The 17,490-nt window shown below is 51.9% G+C and overlaps 1 protein-coding gene across 6 annotated transcripts in view; it reads left to right on the top strand.

Moving 5' to 3' along the window:
- The window catches only part of Bcl11b (BAF chromatin remodeling complex subunit BCL11B), a 93,873-nt gene extending 77,388 nt beyond the window's left edge, over nucleotides 1-16,485 (top strand). For all 6 annotated transcript variants that reach the window (XM_045154618.1, XM_045154621.1, XM_045154619.1 and 3 more), the window contains one exon: nucleotides 12,597-16,485. In XM_045154618.1, coding sequence (XP_045010553.1) covers nucleotides 12,597-14,665 — 2,069 coding nt within the window. In that variant the 3' untranslated portion in view covers nucleotides 14,666-16,485. The remainder of the gene's footprint in view (nucleotides 1-12,596) is intronic.
- The last annotated feature ends 1,005 nt before the right edge of the window (nucleotides 16,486-17,490 follow it).

The following is a 17,490-nucleotide window of genomic DNA, read 5'->3' on the forward strand; positions in this document are numbered from 1 at the left end:
TCCGAGTCCTCTGATAATCGCTCATCCGGGTATCTGGAAGCCCTGACACTGCCAGGCTGGGCCTGGTGAGGATGACCAGGGCCCGGCTGCCGGCAGTGGGCTGGAGGAAGCTTGGCATCGTGGCCGAGGAGCAAAGTGCCGCCGAAGAGCCGCAGGTTTTTCATATGGAAATGTGAAATAATGGGGTGATTAAATAGAGCTGTATATTAAAGTACATCTGACATTAGAATTACCATAATGTGCTGTAGCCTTAGGCTGAGTACTTTATTTGCCATCTGCGTCGGCCCCAAATCCCCTGGGGAAGCGCTAAAATATTCTGAATAAACTCAGCCCGAGTTCTTATGGAGAGTACAATACCATTTGTGGCACGCCGTCTTATTGATTCGTCTTAATTGTGGTGCAGAAAAGAACAGTCACTGGCTGATGACTTTTGTACTCAGTGACAAGCTGGCTGGAGTTTCTCTCACATGCAGTTGGTTAACCTGGGTAGACGGGCAGCCATGGGTGGATGAATACCTGGGCTGTGGCCACGAGAGCCGCACACCACCCCTGTCCCTGCCCTGGGCTGCGGGCACAGCTGGGGCTCCCTGCCAGCCTCTCCTGGGGGATGGGAGAATGGAAAAGGGGGGCAGAGTAAATTCAAATGATGCCCTGCAGGCCCTTTCTCATGCCCTTGTGCCCTGCCCTGTCACCTCAACCACACAGCAGCTTAGGCCAGCTCTGGAGTAAGGGGCTGTTGCCTCGGCCTCCACCTGGGGATGGAAACATTCACTGTTCACGCTGGAGGAAACAGAGCTGAAAAGAGAGGTGGGAAGAGAGAGGATAGAGAAACAGAGGGAGAGCAAAGGGAAGGAGGGAAGGAAAGGAGAAAGGGGAAAGAAGCCACCCACCCAGGCAAACCCAGGTCTGGCTGGTCCCTGCTTAGAGGCATGTGAGCCCTGGTGTGTAGCTCCCCTGAACCCTTGAGGGAGGCGGGGGTAGGGGAAGGTATTTGCAAAATGCATTAAAAATAAAAGAGTCATTAGGGGGTAAACACTTGGCGATTCACATGGCACCCCACCCCCCCCATTCATAAGGTCCAGTTTTTACCCTGTAATTGCCATCGTTATACACAATTTAAATATTCAAACATTCTCCACAAACCCTGGGCTAGCATGTTTTTATTACAAATTCAGAACAAGGGAATAACCTTTAACTTCAGAGACAAATGAGACAAATTTACAAGTGCGTATCTGCTGTTTTCGTGTGCTTATCAATCCCCGTGGACCGGAACACTTCCGCTCGAACACCACTCAGAACAATATACATACATTACAACTTGTTTGTAGTGTGTCGGTAATGAGTCCCCTCTGCATTAGCTAACCCTATATAACTCAGCACTGAGGCTCTCCATAACGTCAATTATCTCCTCAGAGCTAAACGTACACTCCATTAAAACGAGATTTACTGCCCTGGCCATACTTCTTGGGGTGGAAAGTGGAGATTTTTGTGGATTTAGGAAAAGGAAGGATGGAGCCTTGCCTGGGAAGGAGGTCATGACTGATGGGGAGGTGAGGCTTCCTGTGTTGCCGGAGACGGAAGAGGCGTCTGGGGAGAGGCTCTGATGCCACACGAGAGTGAGGTGTGCGCACATGGGTGCTCACATGCACCTGCAGCCCCCCCTCACTTTTTCTGTCTGTTTCTTCCTAAATTCACTCCGTTCTACGTGTTCAATGAGGTGTGGGGGGATTGGTTTTTACCACATTCTGTATTGCTACTCCTGTCCCAGAGTTCTTCACTCCTTGAAAGCTCCACACTGGGAAGGGCAGACTGGGGGTACCACAGACATCTAACTGAGTTCATCTATCAGACCCTCGAAGCCCATGGATGGGGCTAGGGAGAAGGTTCAGTAGGAACGGGGCTTTTCCTGTCTGCAAGCACAAGGACTTGAAACCCATCCCTAGCAATCCTTGCATGGTGGCGCATGCTTGCCATCGCAGCACTGGGGAGGCAGAGGTAGAAAACGCCCTGGAGCTTGCTGGTAAGCCAGTCTGTTCTAGTTGGCATGCTCCAGGCCAGTGAGCCACCCTGTCCCCAGAAAGGTGGGTGGTAGCCCAGGATTGGCACCCGCGCTTGTCCTAGGGTGCCCACATGTGCGTGCTCTTTCATGTACACCTGGACACACAGGAACACACGCCCACATCCCACTGGAGGAAAGTGGGTGCTGTTCTGGGAACCCAATGGGAAGCAGATTTCAAGGGATCTGACCGCATAGTCAACTCTTTTGCAAAAGACTGATGCTATTTCCTGTGAGTCTGAGTGAGGCCTTCTTTTGGAGGGGGTCTCGTCTCAAGATGACAATCTGAGAGGTAGGCTTGCTTCTGTAAGTGCTGCAAACCAGCCACCACGAGGAAAGTTGCCCATGCAGTGTGTGTCCCACCCCTGTGATGAATGGCCCTGGTTTTGCCTTCCACGGAGATGCCTTGCGGTCAGCGATTTGTTTTGAGGCTGAGGAGCTGTTTCCCAAACCTGAAACTGCACACCTGGTCTAACCACAAAACTGAACAGTTGAAATAAGGCTGTTCTGAGGGCCGTGGGGTGCATGGTGCTGGAAGCCAAAGTCACTTCAATGCTGCTCTGTTCCGCTGAGAGCCTTGGCTGCTTTGTCCCTAAAGGTGGCCGGTCCCCAGGTATTCGGGATGAGGTTTGCTACAATAACTGAACTTCTCAAGCACTCTTCATAGATTGGATCGAAGTTTCTCATGTTTGTATCTCATGATTTCACCCTTTGGTTTGGTTCTGGTTGGAAACAAAGCCCCCTGAAGACTTCACCTGCATTCTTTGCTGTATGTACTGAGGTTTTGTTACACCAAATAGTTCTTGAATAGGCTTTGAGTATAGGTTTGAGAATCTTCATTTTTGTTTCTTTTTAAAATGTAAATTTTTTTTTTCACTAATGAGATTTATAGTAATTGGAAGAATTTGCTCTATATCCAGCTAAGGATTGTGTGTGTGTGTGTGTGTGTGTGTGTGTGTAGGCCAAAGTGTGATGTAGAGTGTCTTTTCTCGTTGAGAGAGGGAGAGAGAGAGAGGGAGAGAGAGAGAGGGAGAGAGAGAGAGAGAGAATGGGTGTGCCAGGGTGCCGAGCTACTGAAAACGAACTCCAGTTCCATGTGTCACCTTGTGCATCTGGCTTATGTAGGTTCTGGGGAACTGAACCTGGGTTCTTAGGCTTTGCAGGCAAGACCCTTAACTGCTAAGCCGTCTCTCCAGCCCTATACTCAGTATTAATGAGACAAAGTCTCTGATTAAACCTGGAGCTCACTGATTTGGCTAGACAAGGTAGCAGCAAGTTTCAAGGATCCTCTTCTCTGCCTCCCCAGTGCTAGAATGAAAGACACGCAGCACCATGCCCAGCTCTTTATGTGGGTGGTGGGGATCCAACTCAAGACCTCATGATCTGCAAGCACTTTTACCAAATGAGCCATTTCCTCAGCCTCCCTTTTGCTGGTGTATGTGTGTGTTCATGTGGGTATTATACAACACGTGAGTGGAGGTCAGTCCTCTCCTTCTACATTTTATTTATTTATTTTCAAGGCAGGGTCTCACTCTAGTCCAGGCTGACCTGGAACTCACATCAGCCCTCCTACCTCTGCCTCCAAGTGCTAGGATTAAAGGCGTGCGCCACCACGCCCGGCTCCTTCCACCTTTTTTGAGGCAGGGTCTCTTGTTCACTGCGGTGTTGCCAAGCTAGCTGGCCTGTGAGCCTCTGGGACATTCTTCTGTCTCAGCTTCACACCTCAGTACAGTTGCTCTGAGGCTGCCACAGCGTTTGGCTTTTACGTGGATTCTGGAGATCCGAACTCGGGCACTCCTGTTTGTGTAGCAGGTGATGTGTCCACCGAGCTTTCCTCGACACTCCCCCCTTAAAAAAACATGCTTTTGTTTCTTTCTCGGGTGGGCTCCACGATCCCTTTCTAGTTCTTCCTCCAGCACTGCCCCTCTTTGAGTCTAGGCTCCCCCATGCCTTTGTGCTGGCAGCTTCCTCCGCCAGGCTCACCCTTTCTTTTCCTTCTGGGCACCAGGGTCTCCTCAGCGTTCCCATACTGACATCCTCATTCGCGCAGGCAGAAGCACCCAGGTGCTGGGAGGAGCTGTGGCCTTGCGGTCCTTTTCCTGGCGCGGAGACCCCGGGAGCAGGGCATGTGAGCATTGAACACTGCTCCTTAGTTGGGTAGGAGGGCAGGGCCCGTCTACCACCCAGAGCGCTGGACTGCAGGGGCCCTGCGTTGCATGCAGTCCCCGCGAAGTTCCATGGAGCGGTCCTGGCACCTCATGTTCTCATCCTGCGGTGGACGGGACTTTGTTTAGCTGGAGATCCATCACCCACGTGTGCTCACGCTGTCTCTGCCTTACAAGCCTTGCCCTGGTGTGTCCAGTCTGGCTTGAACATCGCCTCTGTGCCCCTCTGACTCCACTCTAGATACCCTCAAGTCCTGCAGGAGCTCTGGCTCAGCTTTAAAACTCTGCTTAACCAGCTCCCATGTCCAGGCTCCCACCTGCAGTCTCCCGGGAGGAGGGTGGGAATCGAGACTCATTGGCATTTCTGGGCAAACCTTGTTTTTAGTTGCTGTTGGGCAGGGGGTACGTGGGGCAATTGGTTTCTGCCTGCAGTGAAGGTGGTAAGTCCAGAGCTTTCTCTCCTGGTATGAGTTAACCTGAGGGAGATGGAGCCACTCAGCTCACGTCTGCACATGCAGGTAATCAAAGTGAGGTTTTCTTAGTCCGCAACCTCTTTTTTTCTTGACCCATTCCTGCCCTTGAACTCCTGCAGGTTGGCTGACCTGTCCAGTGCTCTGGCTATCACAGGTGCAGGTGGAATGACTGGGCATGCATGGTTCCAGCTCCATCCAGGACTGGTTATGGCTGAGTTGGCACTTGTTGTGAGAGATGGGTAGCCAGCTGTGTGTGGACAGTGCCAGCCCTGGCCAAATGGACCCTGGAGTGAGAGTCTTCATTCAGCCACCCAGTGAGCCCTCAGACCGTAGGCCTCCCTCACCTGTGATTAGACTTTGTTTCTTCTCCCCGGAAGGTCTGGCTTCAAACTCTTCCCAAAGGGGTCCAGAACCTCCACTGGATATTTGGAACACTGTGAGCCAGGCATCGGCACATGCATGCTGCAACAAGGTTAAGACCAATGTCAAACAATGAGGATCCAGGATGACAACAGGTGTCAAGTGGACCTCACAAAATGTTGTGGGCACCAGCGGGTTGTACTTGGGCTGGATCTGAAAGACATCTTGCAGGTAGGGAATAAAAGATAGGTACCCCATGCAGCAAGGACAGCACTGGCATGGGTGTGGGTGTGCGAAAATGGACCACTCAAAGAAAGGGTGCTGAGAGGGCGAGTGGCCAGGGCATGTAGTACATAGTGGGCAGGAAGTCCTGAAGGATGGGCTTGGTATATTTTCTGGGCCCGCTTGGGACAACTGTCTGTTCTGTGATGTGGGAAGATTGTTTGCTTGTTATATAGTGGAAGAAATGGTGGGGTGTTGACGTCTGGTATTCCCCAGGATTTTGTCTCAGGGCCACTGAGTGGCGTGGGCAGTACTGGGCAGGGCCTCTGCCTGTCCTGTCTAGAAAGAGGCCATTGGCTGAACATGTTGAGCTAAACCACGCTTAGGGAATGACCTGGCATAAGAGCCCAACTGTGGATCTGGGGTTCAGCCTGTCCTGGGCACATGCCCTTGCCTTGCAGGTGACACCTTCCGTGGCACCATGAACACAGGGGACAGTTCTTGGTGTTCATTTGCTGTGTTTCCTTGTGTCACCTGCCATGTTCCTGCGCCTTCTGAGGAATCCCATCTTGGTCACTTTACCAAGATGATCTCCCATCCTGTAAGTGACAGCCCCAGGATGGTGGCATGGCTTCCACTTCCAGATGAAGACCCCAAGGCCCCTGGAAGTCCAGCGGCTTGTCTGATGTGTCATGAGTGCCAGAGTGAGTCAGACAGGAACACGAGCTTACTGGGTAAGGCTGACCAAGTGTTCCAGGCTGTAGGGTGCTGCAGGACCACCAGCCAGAGACAGTGGAGCACCCTTATGACAGTCACTGAGCTGGGGTCCCACACCTATGACAGTCACTGAGCTGGGGTCCCACACCTATGACAGTCACTGAGCTGGGGGCTACAGCCCCAGCACTCAGCAAGACTAGCTCAGAGAGTTTGGGGTCCAGGCAAAAGATGGATTTTAAATAAGTGATCCGAAGGCAGTAATGTTCCTTTGTTCATTCTCTGCATGTCCCGGTGTGCACCTATCCCGAGGATGAGTGTGGTAGGTGATACAGGCCTGAAGCCTAGCATCATGCAGATTGTGACCCCCCCCCCCCCCGGCCGCTGAGCCTGGAATCTTCTCACTGCTGGAACCCTAAACTCCCCGCAGCGTTATCCGTACTTTTCATTAACTGAGTGGGTTAGTAGGTGCTCCCTACCCCCCAAACCATGAGCTGTATCTCTACCTACCAACAGAGAACCAGGTAATACCAGTGTCTATCCTGTTGGCTCAGTGAAAGGCAGATGTCATCATTGTTCTCAGCAGGTCACAGAGTGCTGTCTGGGCCACTGTGTCCTTTGAATCATGGCAGCAAGGGGACCAGGCTCACTGCATTTCCTCGAGGCTGTCTTGAGTGTGGGGTTAAAAGAGGGTTCCAAGGCCTGCAGAAAGGGTGCATGAGCTGATTAAGAATGTCTGCCTCAGGCACCTTGGCAGAAAAATGGCTCTGTCAGATCAAGGCCATCCGCGCACATTGTTATTATTATCAGGTGGGACCAAGTGGTACCGGTTGCATGTAGGACTGCCACTACCACCATCACAGCCATCTCAGAGCCACGCCCCCTCTGTGATGGACCACTTACTGTGAAAGGTTTTTCTCTTCTGAACGAACTGCCTGTTTCATTCCCGTGAGCCAAAGTGATTTCACCAAGTTACTATAATTCTAGCCCAAAGCAACGCATCTTGACATTTTTGTTAACCTGCTGGCTAAGATGAAAGATAAAACATAGTGCCCATGTGACTACCCTTGCCCTGTCCCAGGTCCTTTGGTTTTGGAGACTAAGGAGACTGCGCGTTTCTCTCCTGACCCAGCTGGCTTTTATCTTAACACGTACTCTTAAAATATACTTTTAAATTTTATTTATTTGAGAGCAGAGAGAGGAGGAAGGGACAGAGGAAGAGGAAGAATGAGTATTCTAGGGCTTCTTGCGACTGCAAACAAACTCCAGATGCATGTGCCACGCTGTGCATCTGGCCTTGGCTTTGCAAGTAAGTGCCTTTAACTGCTATACCCCCGGCCCAGTGCCACCTCTTCTCAGCTGTGTGACTTCAGGCCCCTTTCTCTCCCAGTCCTTAGTTTCCTCATCTGTAAAGTGTCGGGGATGACAGTTTGCAGCTGTGGAAGTGTCGTGCCAGGCCGTGGGTGTACACAGGGCAGCTTGGGCTCAGGGTGCAGAGGTCCTCTGGGTTGGGAGGACTACTGCTGTGCCCCCAGCTCCACCATGTGCCAGGCAGCGCTGAGGTCTGCCCTTAGTGCACAGGGAACAATCCTGGTCGCTGCTGACCACACAGATGACTGAGTCAGGAAGAAGAAACACAGAACGTATACAGATGGCCCAGGAGCCCACTGCACCTTTTTCTTGCTCACATCACGGAAGGGGAGGCAGTTATGATTTATTTGTTTATTAAATTGTTTGTTTAGTGTTTGAGATTTGACCCAGGGCTCCAAGCATGCCAGCCCAGTGCCCTACCACTGAGCCACATCTCTAGCCCAGGAGACAGTTTTTAAACAAATACAGGGTCTGCTCACCTAAGGGATAGCAGTCCTAAACGTCACCGTGTCAGAATTGTGCCGACTGCCGCATCAGCAGTTGTAGATTCTGGAGGAGGGCTAAGTGGTTTGCCCTCCTCCAAGTCCAGAGTGGAGAAAGATCCGCCGCAGGACACCTTGGGGTGACTTCCTGAACTTGGATCCAGCCATCTTAGTGCCTCATGGTGGTCTACTGAGTAGCATGAGTCTAGATGGCACACACAACTTGTCGACACTGTAAGATGACTCTTTTGCCCCTTTCCCGGGTCAAGGCACTCGGTAACCTAGTGGGGCCCAGCCCAGGACAACTGGTGCCCTTCCCTTGGAGGACACACTACACTGCCACTGTTGTCGTGGGACAGACCTTGACACATGGACAGAGGGTGGCAGGTTCTCTGGATGGTGGATGCTATCTGCCGGGGAGGCGGCGGAGGTCCTGCATGGAGCTTGGGAGGGTGTGGCTCTGCTGCCTCTGGCTGGGTGGCTTTGGTTCTCGAAGGCACTCGTTCCTATAGGCGGGCTGCTGTCCTCTCCCGGTTTTCCTCGGGGGCCTACGGTGACCACTGGTGAACTGAGATGACGCCAGCGAAAATGTCGTACCAGCTGTGAAATGCTTTGCACCCTGCGGAGGGGTCCACGCAGCTCACACGCAGTTGTACTGCCCCAGCAGTGGACCCTCACGCCCTAGCACTTGGCTCGAGCTCTCCAGTATGGCCTTTTCATTGAATAATAACTCAATTAATGGGCACTTTCTTTATTGAACCTCCCTGGTCCCTTTATTGGTATTATTAGAATAGCTAGCGTGATAAGGAGGGAGAAATATTTAAATGCTCATAAAAAAGAAAAAAAAAAAAGAGAGAGAAGCGTTTCGCTGCAAGAGTCCAGCCTCCTGTCAGTTTCCAAGCGTCACAGCAAAAACTCATGTTTCCACCACACTGAAATTCCTCCAGGGCTTATGGCTGCCAGAGACATAGCCTAAGTCACCCCTGGAACATCCACAGCCAAGTACAAAGATAAATAACAAAACACGAAACATATGATACCCACAGCTCTATGCATGTCGTCATGCGTGATTTACAGGGACAGGGCTTCAGCTGCCCCCTGCCCTCCTAGGGGGCACGTGTAGTTTTCTGTGAGGAAATGAAGGCCCAGAGAGGCGACTTAGCTTGTTGGCCTTCTCCTTTAGGAAGCAGGCAGAGGTGTAAAGCAATGTTGCTCTGTAGTATTTTTTTGTGTGGAGAGATCCCAGGGAGGGTTCAGTATTTGAGAAAGGATGCCAAGATCTCCTGAGAGCCAGTTGAGCAAAGAAGACCCAGGGTGGGTCCCTGTCACCAAAGACCCAAGAAAGGAAGAAGACTCAGCCAGCTGGGTCCTGAGCCACCCGGTGGGACTTAGTGAGCCAAAGGAACCCGACATTTCTAGGTCTTCAGTCAAGCTTGATGTCTCTGGGAAACTGCTTTCAAATAATCTAGACCTGTAACTTGGTGTCTCCGCGGCTGTGGTGGTGCCTTGGGTCAAGTGGGTCCTGAGCGGTCCACGAGGGGAAAAACCACTTTGTGTTGCAGCATCCCTCTAACCCACCTGTGTGCAGGTGACCCCAAGTTCTGAGATGATGTAGTGGACGTGTTTGGTGCCAGGACAGGTTGAGGAAAGCCTTGAGTCACAAGTAGCCTGCTGCTCAGGGGTCTCCTGTCACATTTATAAGTGAGTTGCCTGGGACTGCCATGCATTTAAAACATTTGTGGAGTTTTTGAATAGAAAACTGTTCCAAGTGGCTCTTCAAAGATTCTCTGACATTGTTCTGTTCTTAAAAGTGAGCGGCCCCCATGCTCAGGGCTATTTCTAGGCAAGAGAAAGCTATGAGGTCATTATATGGAAATGAACATTTTATTTAAAAAAGAAGGGGTAGGTGGAAAGACAGTTGTCTAGGCAGGGCCTTCTAGGCCTGGCAGTTTATTTTATTTTATTTTATTTTAAAGGTACACTGTCAGATTCTGGGAAGGCCATTGCCTGCAGCAAATCCCAGTGTTCTGGAGACAGAAGCCTTCAGACCAGTGCTGCTCAGGCACATGGGTACAGAAAAGGGCTTTACCCTGGCAGGATCAGGGGTTCTGAGATCTAATGGATCTCTACCTCAGGGTGGGCTACGGACAGGTGACGTCCACCCTACATCCCTCCAAGTTTTACTTTATTTTTTATTTTTAGCAAGAAGTAGAAACACCCAAGGTCTAGAACATGAAGCCACATCCTTCCCTTCAGCTGCCATTTTGAGTTTAAAGAGATGTCATCAGTCATTTTGACTATTGAGCCATCTTCACTCTCTGCCTGCCTCGAACTTCCGCCATAATCTCTGAGAGTCACAGAACTTTTTAGAAAATGTGTGGCCACCAGAACAAGAAACAGGAAGTGCGTCACTGCTGTACAAGGAAATGAAGACATGATAAGGGATGATGGGCTGGAGCGGGCGTCTCAGCAGCTGTGCCATAAACTGATGTAGAGGGGCTGCAGTGGGGTGAAGGGTAGAGAAATGCTCTTTGATTTGAAACTCTATCATCTCCCAGGACATGACACTTCATTTGGGTTGTTAGCTCCTGTGTCTGAAAGGGACTTTTATTTATCTTATTTATCATTTATTTATTATGTGTTACTACAAAATACAAAAGAAAAAAAACAGATGTGAGGAGGAATATAAACATTACTTCCTTCTGGCAGCTCCCTACAAGCCGCCTGAGGTAAAGCGTCCTGTTCTCTAGGCGCGTTAGCTGATAAGCTGAGGTCAGGAGAAGTGGTACCCCGCCTGTGGTGGCCACGGGCTTGAAGGTGAGCATGCATTATGGCTGCCCAGGTCTTCTGAGACCAACCACGGTCCAGAAGGTTCCCTTTAGGGAGGCCTGCATGGGGACTGACTGGCCCAGACAAGCTGGCAGCAGGGCAAGGCTGTGACACCCAGAGAGCTGTTGCCTCAGGTCTCTTGGATCTGTTTTCCTTTTCTTTGGGGGAAGGGGTTCTAGGCCTCACACATGCCACGCAAGGACTCTGCCACCGAGCTACACACCCACCTTCAAAAAGCAGAGTGAAGCTGAACTTCAGACTTCCTTTATTTCCATCCTCTCTCCTTCCTGCCTTCCCACCACCAGACCCACAGATACGCAGTGGAAGTGGGGACACAGAAGCCCAGGTTCCTCTTGGGTTCCAGTATTTCGTGTCCCTGTCCAGTGGATTCCATTGTCCTGGGAAGTCTAACACAGTATGAAGCCCTTTTGTGACACTGCCCACACAGAATGTCCAGGCGGCCCTGGCTCTGCAGAGGTTGACAATCCTAACACAGCCACCCCCCCCCCCACGTGGTGTGCGCAGCTGGATTCTGAGGGATGGGTGAAGTCCCTGTGATACTTGGCAAGGCACAGCCTCCCCAGAGACATCATTGCCTGGTGGAAATGGAAAGTGAAAGTGGTCAGGATTGCAGAAGTCGGTGGAGAGGCCGGGCTGGGGGATTGCCAGCTCCACTCCCACATAAGGGGCATGGCGGCAGTGTGCACGCTGGGCTCCGTCAGGGCACTTGTGGCTACTGGCTTTTGTGCCAGCCGATAAAAGTTCCAGATACAAGCAAGCCTGAACAAACGAGAGGGGCTTTTCGAGGCTGAGGTGGCCATGTCTCGTGCCAGGTCTGGGGTGGAATTCCTGTTCTTACCCTTCACAGCGGCTGCATTTGACGATGGTGGACAGGCCTGTCCATGCCTGTCTAGCTGCTGAGAAGAACTAGGAGGGTTCTAGCTGGCAGAACATGGCGCCTGAGGTGGACAGCGCCAGATGAAAGGCTCAGCCTCCATCTTGCGATTATCCCCGTGACCCTCAAAGACTGATATTGTGGCTCAGGGCCATCAGATGCTGACATCAACAGAGCAAGTTTCTAACATATTAACACTTGTGGTGGCTGGTCAGATTTTGTGACTTCAGCCTTTCTTAGTCCTGGGAAAGGTCATCAAAATTTCCCTTTAGGCAGGTGTCCCCTACCTTTCCAGGGAGCTGGCTTTTCACACTATGGTGGGCGTATGTGTGAGCACGCACAAGGCACACTGAACGTCTTGCTTTGTGTATGTTTCCCGTGGACAGTGCTTCCTGGGTCGATTCTGGCCAACGAAATGGGATGTTCTGTGGCTGAATCCCAAAAGTAGCAGGAGTATCTCAGCCATTTCTCTTACAGGAAAACGACAATGAGAAATGTTTGCAAAGTGTGACTTGTCTCCTCTTATCAAGTATGATGTGAGCCGGTGGTTCCCAAGGGGAGGAGGAGTTTGGGTGATTTTATCCTGCCCCCTCCCTTAATGTCTAGATCCATGCTGGTTTTCTGAAGGAGCATGCTATTGGTATCTAGATTGAAGGCCCCATGTCCCTTGCCCACTGCAGCAAAAACTTATGGGCGGTCTCCATGTCAGTAGTGCCTTGGTTGAGGATCCTGGCATAGGTAAGTTGAGGGCGTGGAAAGAGCCTCATCTGGGTGAGGTTGGCCTTGGGTATGCTTTATGTAAGACTCACTCTCACCCACTTGGGGTCCTCTGCCCTTTGAGATGGCGAGGACAAGGCAGACAAGCGAGGCCTGCAGACTGCAAGTGACTCCCTGAGGTCTGCTGGTCAGGGCCACCTGGGCAGACACTACGAGGCCCACTGGCCCTGCTGCAGGCCTGGGTCAGTTGCTGGGCGCTCTCCGCCTCCTCTTCCCTCCTCTAAGTGCTTTGTCTCTTGTGTGTCTCCCCAGGTAAAGATGAGCCTTCCAGCTACATTTGCACAACATGCAAGCAGCCCTTCAACAGCGCGTGGTTCCTGCTGCAGCACGCGCAGAACACCCATGGCTTCCGCATCTACCTGGAGCCGGGGCCCGCCAGCAGCTCGCTCACCCCACGCCTCACCATCCCGCCGCCCCTCGGGCCCGAGGCTGTGGCACAGTCTCCGCTCATGAATTTCCTGGGCGACAGCAACCCCTTCAACCTGCTGCGCATGACGGGCCCCATCCTGCGGGACCACCCCGGCTTTGGGGAGGGCCGGCTGCCCGGCACGCCGCCGCTCTTCAGCCCTCCACCCCGTCACCACCTGGACCCTCACCGCCTCAGTGCCGAGGAGATGGGGCTCGTCGCCCAGCACCCCAGTGCCTTCGACCGAGTCATGCGCCTGAACCCCATGGCCATCGACTCGCCAGCCATGGACTTCTCGAGGCGGCTCCGCGAGCTGGCGGGCAACAGCTCCACGCCGCCGCCCGTGTCTCCGGGCCGCGGCAACCCTATGCACCGGCTCCTGAACCCCTTCCAGCCCAGCCCCAAGTCCCCGTTCCTGAGCACGCCCCCGCTGCCGCCCATGCCCCCCGGCGGCACGCCGCCCCCGCAGCCGCCGGCCAAGAGCAAGTCGTGCGAGTTCTGCGGCAAGACCTTCAAGTTCCAGAGCAATCTCATCGTGCACCGGCGCAGCCACACGGGCGAGAAGCCCTACAAGTGCCAGCTGTGCGACCACGCGTGCTCGCAGGCGAGCAAGCTCAAGCGCCACATGAAGACGCACATGCACAAGGCCGGCTCGCTGGCCGGGCGCTCGGACGACGGGCTCTCGGCCGCCAGCTCGCCCGAACCGGGCACCAGCGAGCTGCCCGGCGACGGCCTCAAGGCGTCCGACGGCGACTTCCGCCACCACGAGAGCGACCCGTCGCTGGGCCACGAGCCCGAGGAGGAGGACGAGGAGGAGGAGGAGGAGGAGGAGGAGCTGCTGCTGGAGAACGAGAGCCGGCCCGAGTCGAGCTTCAGCATGGACTCGGAGCTGAGCCGGAACCGCGAGAACGGCGGCGGCGGCGGCGGCGGAGGCGGCGTGCCCGGCGCCAAGGCCCTGGCCGACGAGAAGGCGCTGGTGCTGGGCAAGGTGATGGAGAACGTGGGCCTGGGCGCGCTGCCGCAGTACGGCGAGCTGCTGGCCGACAAGCAGAAGCGGGGCGCCTTCCTGAAGCGCACGGCCGCGGGGGGCGGCGGCGGCGTGGGCGTGGGCGGCGGCGGGGACCCCGGCGACGACGACGACCCGGGCGGCTGCGTGGGCGAGCCGGGCGCGGGCGGCGCGGTGAACGGCCGCGGCGGGGGCTTCGCCCCGGGCGCCGAGCCCTTCCCGGGGCTGTTCCCGCGCAAGCCCGCGCCGCTGCCCAGCCCCGGGCTCAACAGCGCGGCCAAGCGCATCAAGGTGGAGAAGGACCTGGAGCTGCCGCCCGCCGCGCTCATCCCCTCGGAGAACGTGTACTCGCAGTGGCTCGTGGGCTACGCGGCCTCGCGGCACTTCATGAAGGACCCGTTCCTGGGCTTCACGGACGCGCGCCAGTCGCCCTTCGCCACGTCGTCCGAGCACTCGTCGGAGAACGGCAGCCTGCGCTTCTCCACGCCCCCGGGCGACCTGCTGGACGGCGGGCTGTCGGGCCGCAGCGGCACGGCGAGCGGCGGGAGCACGCCCCACCTGGGCGGCCCGGGGCCCGGGAGGCCGAGCTCCAAGGAGGGCCGGCGCAGCGACACGTGCGAGTACTGCGGCAAGGTGTTCAAGAACTGCAGCAACCTGACGGTGCACCGGCGGAGCCACACCGGCGAGCGGCCTTACAAGTGCGAGCTGTGCAACTACGCGTGCGCGCAGAGCAGCAAGCTCACGCGCCACATGAAGACGCACGGGCAGATCGGCAAGGAGGTGTACCGCTGCGACATCTGCCAGATGCCCTTCAGCGTCTACAGCACCCTGGAGAAACACATGAAAAAGTGGCACGGCGAGCACTTGCTGACTAACGACGTCAAAATCGAGCAGGCCGAGAGGAGCTAAGGCGCGCGCGCCTGTGCAGTGGAACCCCGCGTGGCCGTCCGTCCGTCCGTCCGTCCGCGAGGGACGCTGACCCACCCCCCGGTCTCTGCCACTTAGCACCCACCCCTCCCTCCTCGTCCCCCCCCCCTCCGCGCATCCCGGACGGAGGACCCCCCCCTCCCCTGGAGTGGGGGGGATGGCGGGGGCGGGAGGCGACACTCCACCTTAACCTGTGTCTGCGAAGTCCTAGGGAAACCCGAGGGTTGATTAAGGCAGTTAAAAAAAAAGAAAAAAGAAAAAAAAAAAAAGAAAAAAAAATTGTGGAGCCTTTTTAACTGTGCAATAATTTCTGTATTTATTGGGTTTTGTAAGTTTTTTTGGCATGTGCAGGTACTTTTTATTACTATTCTTTCTGTTTAAATTCCTTTAAAAGATTTTGTTGGGTATCCATCCCTTCTTCCTTTTTTTTTTTTTTTTTATTAACCCGGTAGTAGGCTGAGCAATGACTCGCAAGCATTGTAGAGGGGAAGCATATCTTTTAAATTATAATTTTCGGGGGGGGGTGCTTTTTTGAAATTTTAAGCGAAGCATGTGTAATTTCTTGTGAAGAAGCCAACACTTCAATGACTTAAAGTTGTTTACGTTTTTATTTCTTCCTTAATTTTTGTCCTGAAATAAAAAGTGGCATGCATTTTTTGAAGGGGGGGTTAAAAATTTTGGGGGGAGTGTACAGCGGATTACAATCTTTAAAATGGTAGCACTTTGTTTCAAAATTGGAACGATGATGTCATGAGTCCCAGAGGCCTTTTCTGTGTTGATTTCAACTTCCATGTTGTATGAGGAAAACTCTTGAGTGAGGGTCATGGCTTAGGCCCTCCACAGACTCAGTACCCAGAGACACTTTTCCAGGGCGACTCTAGGAAGAGCATCCTGCAATTATGCATTGCCAGCAGATACTGCCCTTTTCTGGGGGACCCTGGTGTCCCCTGGGAAGTCACCTTTGCCGTTGGCTGTAGGTTCAGGTGCGTAACTTGGCCTGAGGGTACCGACACAGAAAGGAGGAGAGATCAACGGTGTTCTTTCCGGCTTCTGACTTGATGGCGCCTCTCTTTTCCTCTCACCCCTACCCTACACATCCCAAGTGTGCGTTGCTCCGAGTGGTAATCGATCATTTCTCAAGCAGACAAACTGCCCTGATGGTGGGGCTGGGGAAGGCAGGCAGCGTTGGTCTCACTAGGCACTGGGGGACAGGGAGGGGTTCTCACATCCCTGTCCCCTTTCTTGGAGGATTCAAGGGAGAGTTTCATGCGAAGGTGCCCGGGGCTGCTTCCCATGGTTTTTGATTTTTCTCCGATTAGTTTGGAACATACTAAGTACAGGACTGTTCAGATTTGACATTTGACGTTTGAATTCTGTTGACCCGCACTTTAAAGCTTTTGTTTGCATTTAAATTAAATGGCTTCTAAACAAGAAATTGCAGCATATTTTTGTCTTTGGCCCAGAGGTGGGTTAGACTGTAAGGGACAGCTGAGATTGAGTGTCAGTGTTGCTAAGCGTGGCATTCACAATACTGGCACTATAAAGAACAAAATAATAATAATTTACTGGACAGTTCTTACTGCCATTCAATTTGATGTGAGTGCCTTGAAAACCGATCTTCCTATTTGAGTCTCTTGAGACAAATGCAAAACTTTTTTTTTGAGATGAAAAGACTTTAAAAAAATAAACAAGCAAAACAAGAGAAGTACATTCTTTAGAAACAAAGCCACATTTACTTTAAATTAAAAAAAAAACAACTAAAAACAAAAACACACAAACACACACACACACAAAAAAACAAATCCTGGTTGGAGATAGAGAACATGAAAATGCCATTAAGAGCCAAACATATGACGAAATAAACCCAGCACAACCCTGGACTTCCATTAGCGGAATTCTTTTCGGCCCCTTTTGTTTTTGGGACAAGGCTGCTTAGATATGGAGTGGAGGTGACTTACTGCTGAATTAGAGCTCAAGTGATACAAGTTGATATTGTTGGATGAAAAACAAAACAAAAACGATTCAGGAACAATGGCTAATTTTTTTTCTAAAATTAAACTTAGTGCACTCTGTCTTAAAAATACGTTTACAGTATTGGATGCATACAAGGGTAAAATAAATTGTGTGTATGTGTGTTGGAGCGATCATTTTTTTTCAAAGTTTGCTTAATAGATTATACAAAAAAATGCCACAATGGCTATGTGTATATTGTTTTCTTTTGGTGACGGGGTTTTAGTATATATTATATATATTAAAATTTCTTGATTACTGTAAAAGTGGACCAGTATTTGTAACAATCGAGAATGCCTGGGCATTTTACAAAACAAGAAAAAAAAAGCCCTTTTCTTTTCTTTGAAAATGTCGCAGTAACATTTAAATGGTGGGTCTATAAATTTGTTCTTGTCACAGTAACTGTAAAGTCGGAGTTTTAGTAAATTTTTTTCTGCCTTGGGTGTTGAATTTTTATTTCAAAAAATGTATAGAAACTTGTATTTGGGGATTTAAAAGGGGATTGCTACACCATGTAGAAAAAGTATGTAGAAAAAAAGTAATATTGTTATTGCTTTGCAGAAAAAAAAAAATCACATTTCTGACCTGTACTTATTTTTCTCTCCCCACCTCCCTCTGGAATGGATATATTGGTCGGTTCATATGATGTAGGCACTTGCTGTATTTTTACTGGAGCTTGTAATTTTTTAACTGTAAGCTTGTCCTTTTAAAGGGATTTAATGTACCTTTTTGTTAGTGAATTTGGAAATAAAAAGAAAAAAAAAACAAAAACAAACAGGCTGCCATAATATATTTTT

The sequence above is a fragment of the Jaculus jaculus genome, chromosome 7, assembly GCF_020740685.1.
Source record: "Jaculus jaculus isolate mJacJac1 chromosome 7, mJacJac1.mat.Y.cur, whole genome shotgun sequence".
In the NCBI taxonomy this organism is placed as follows: domain Eukaryota; kingdom Metazoa; phylum Chordata; class Mammalia; order Rodentia; family Dipodidae; genus Jaculus; species Jaculus jaculus.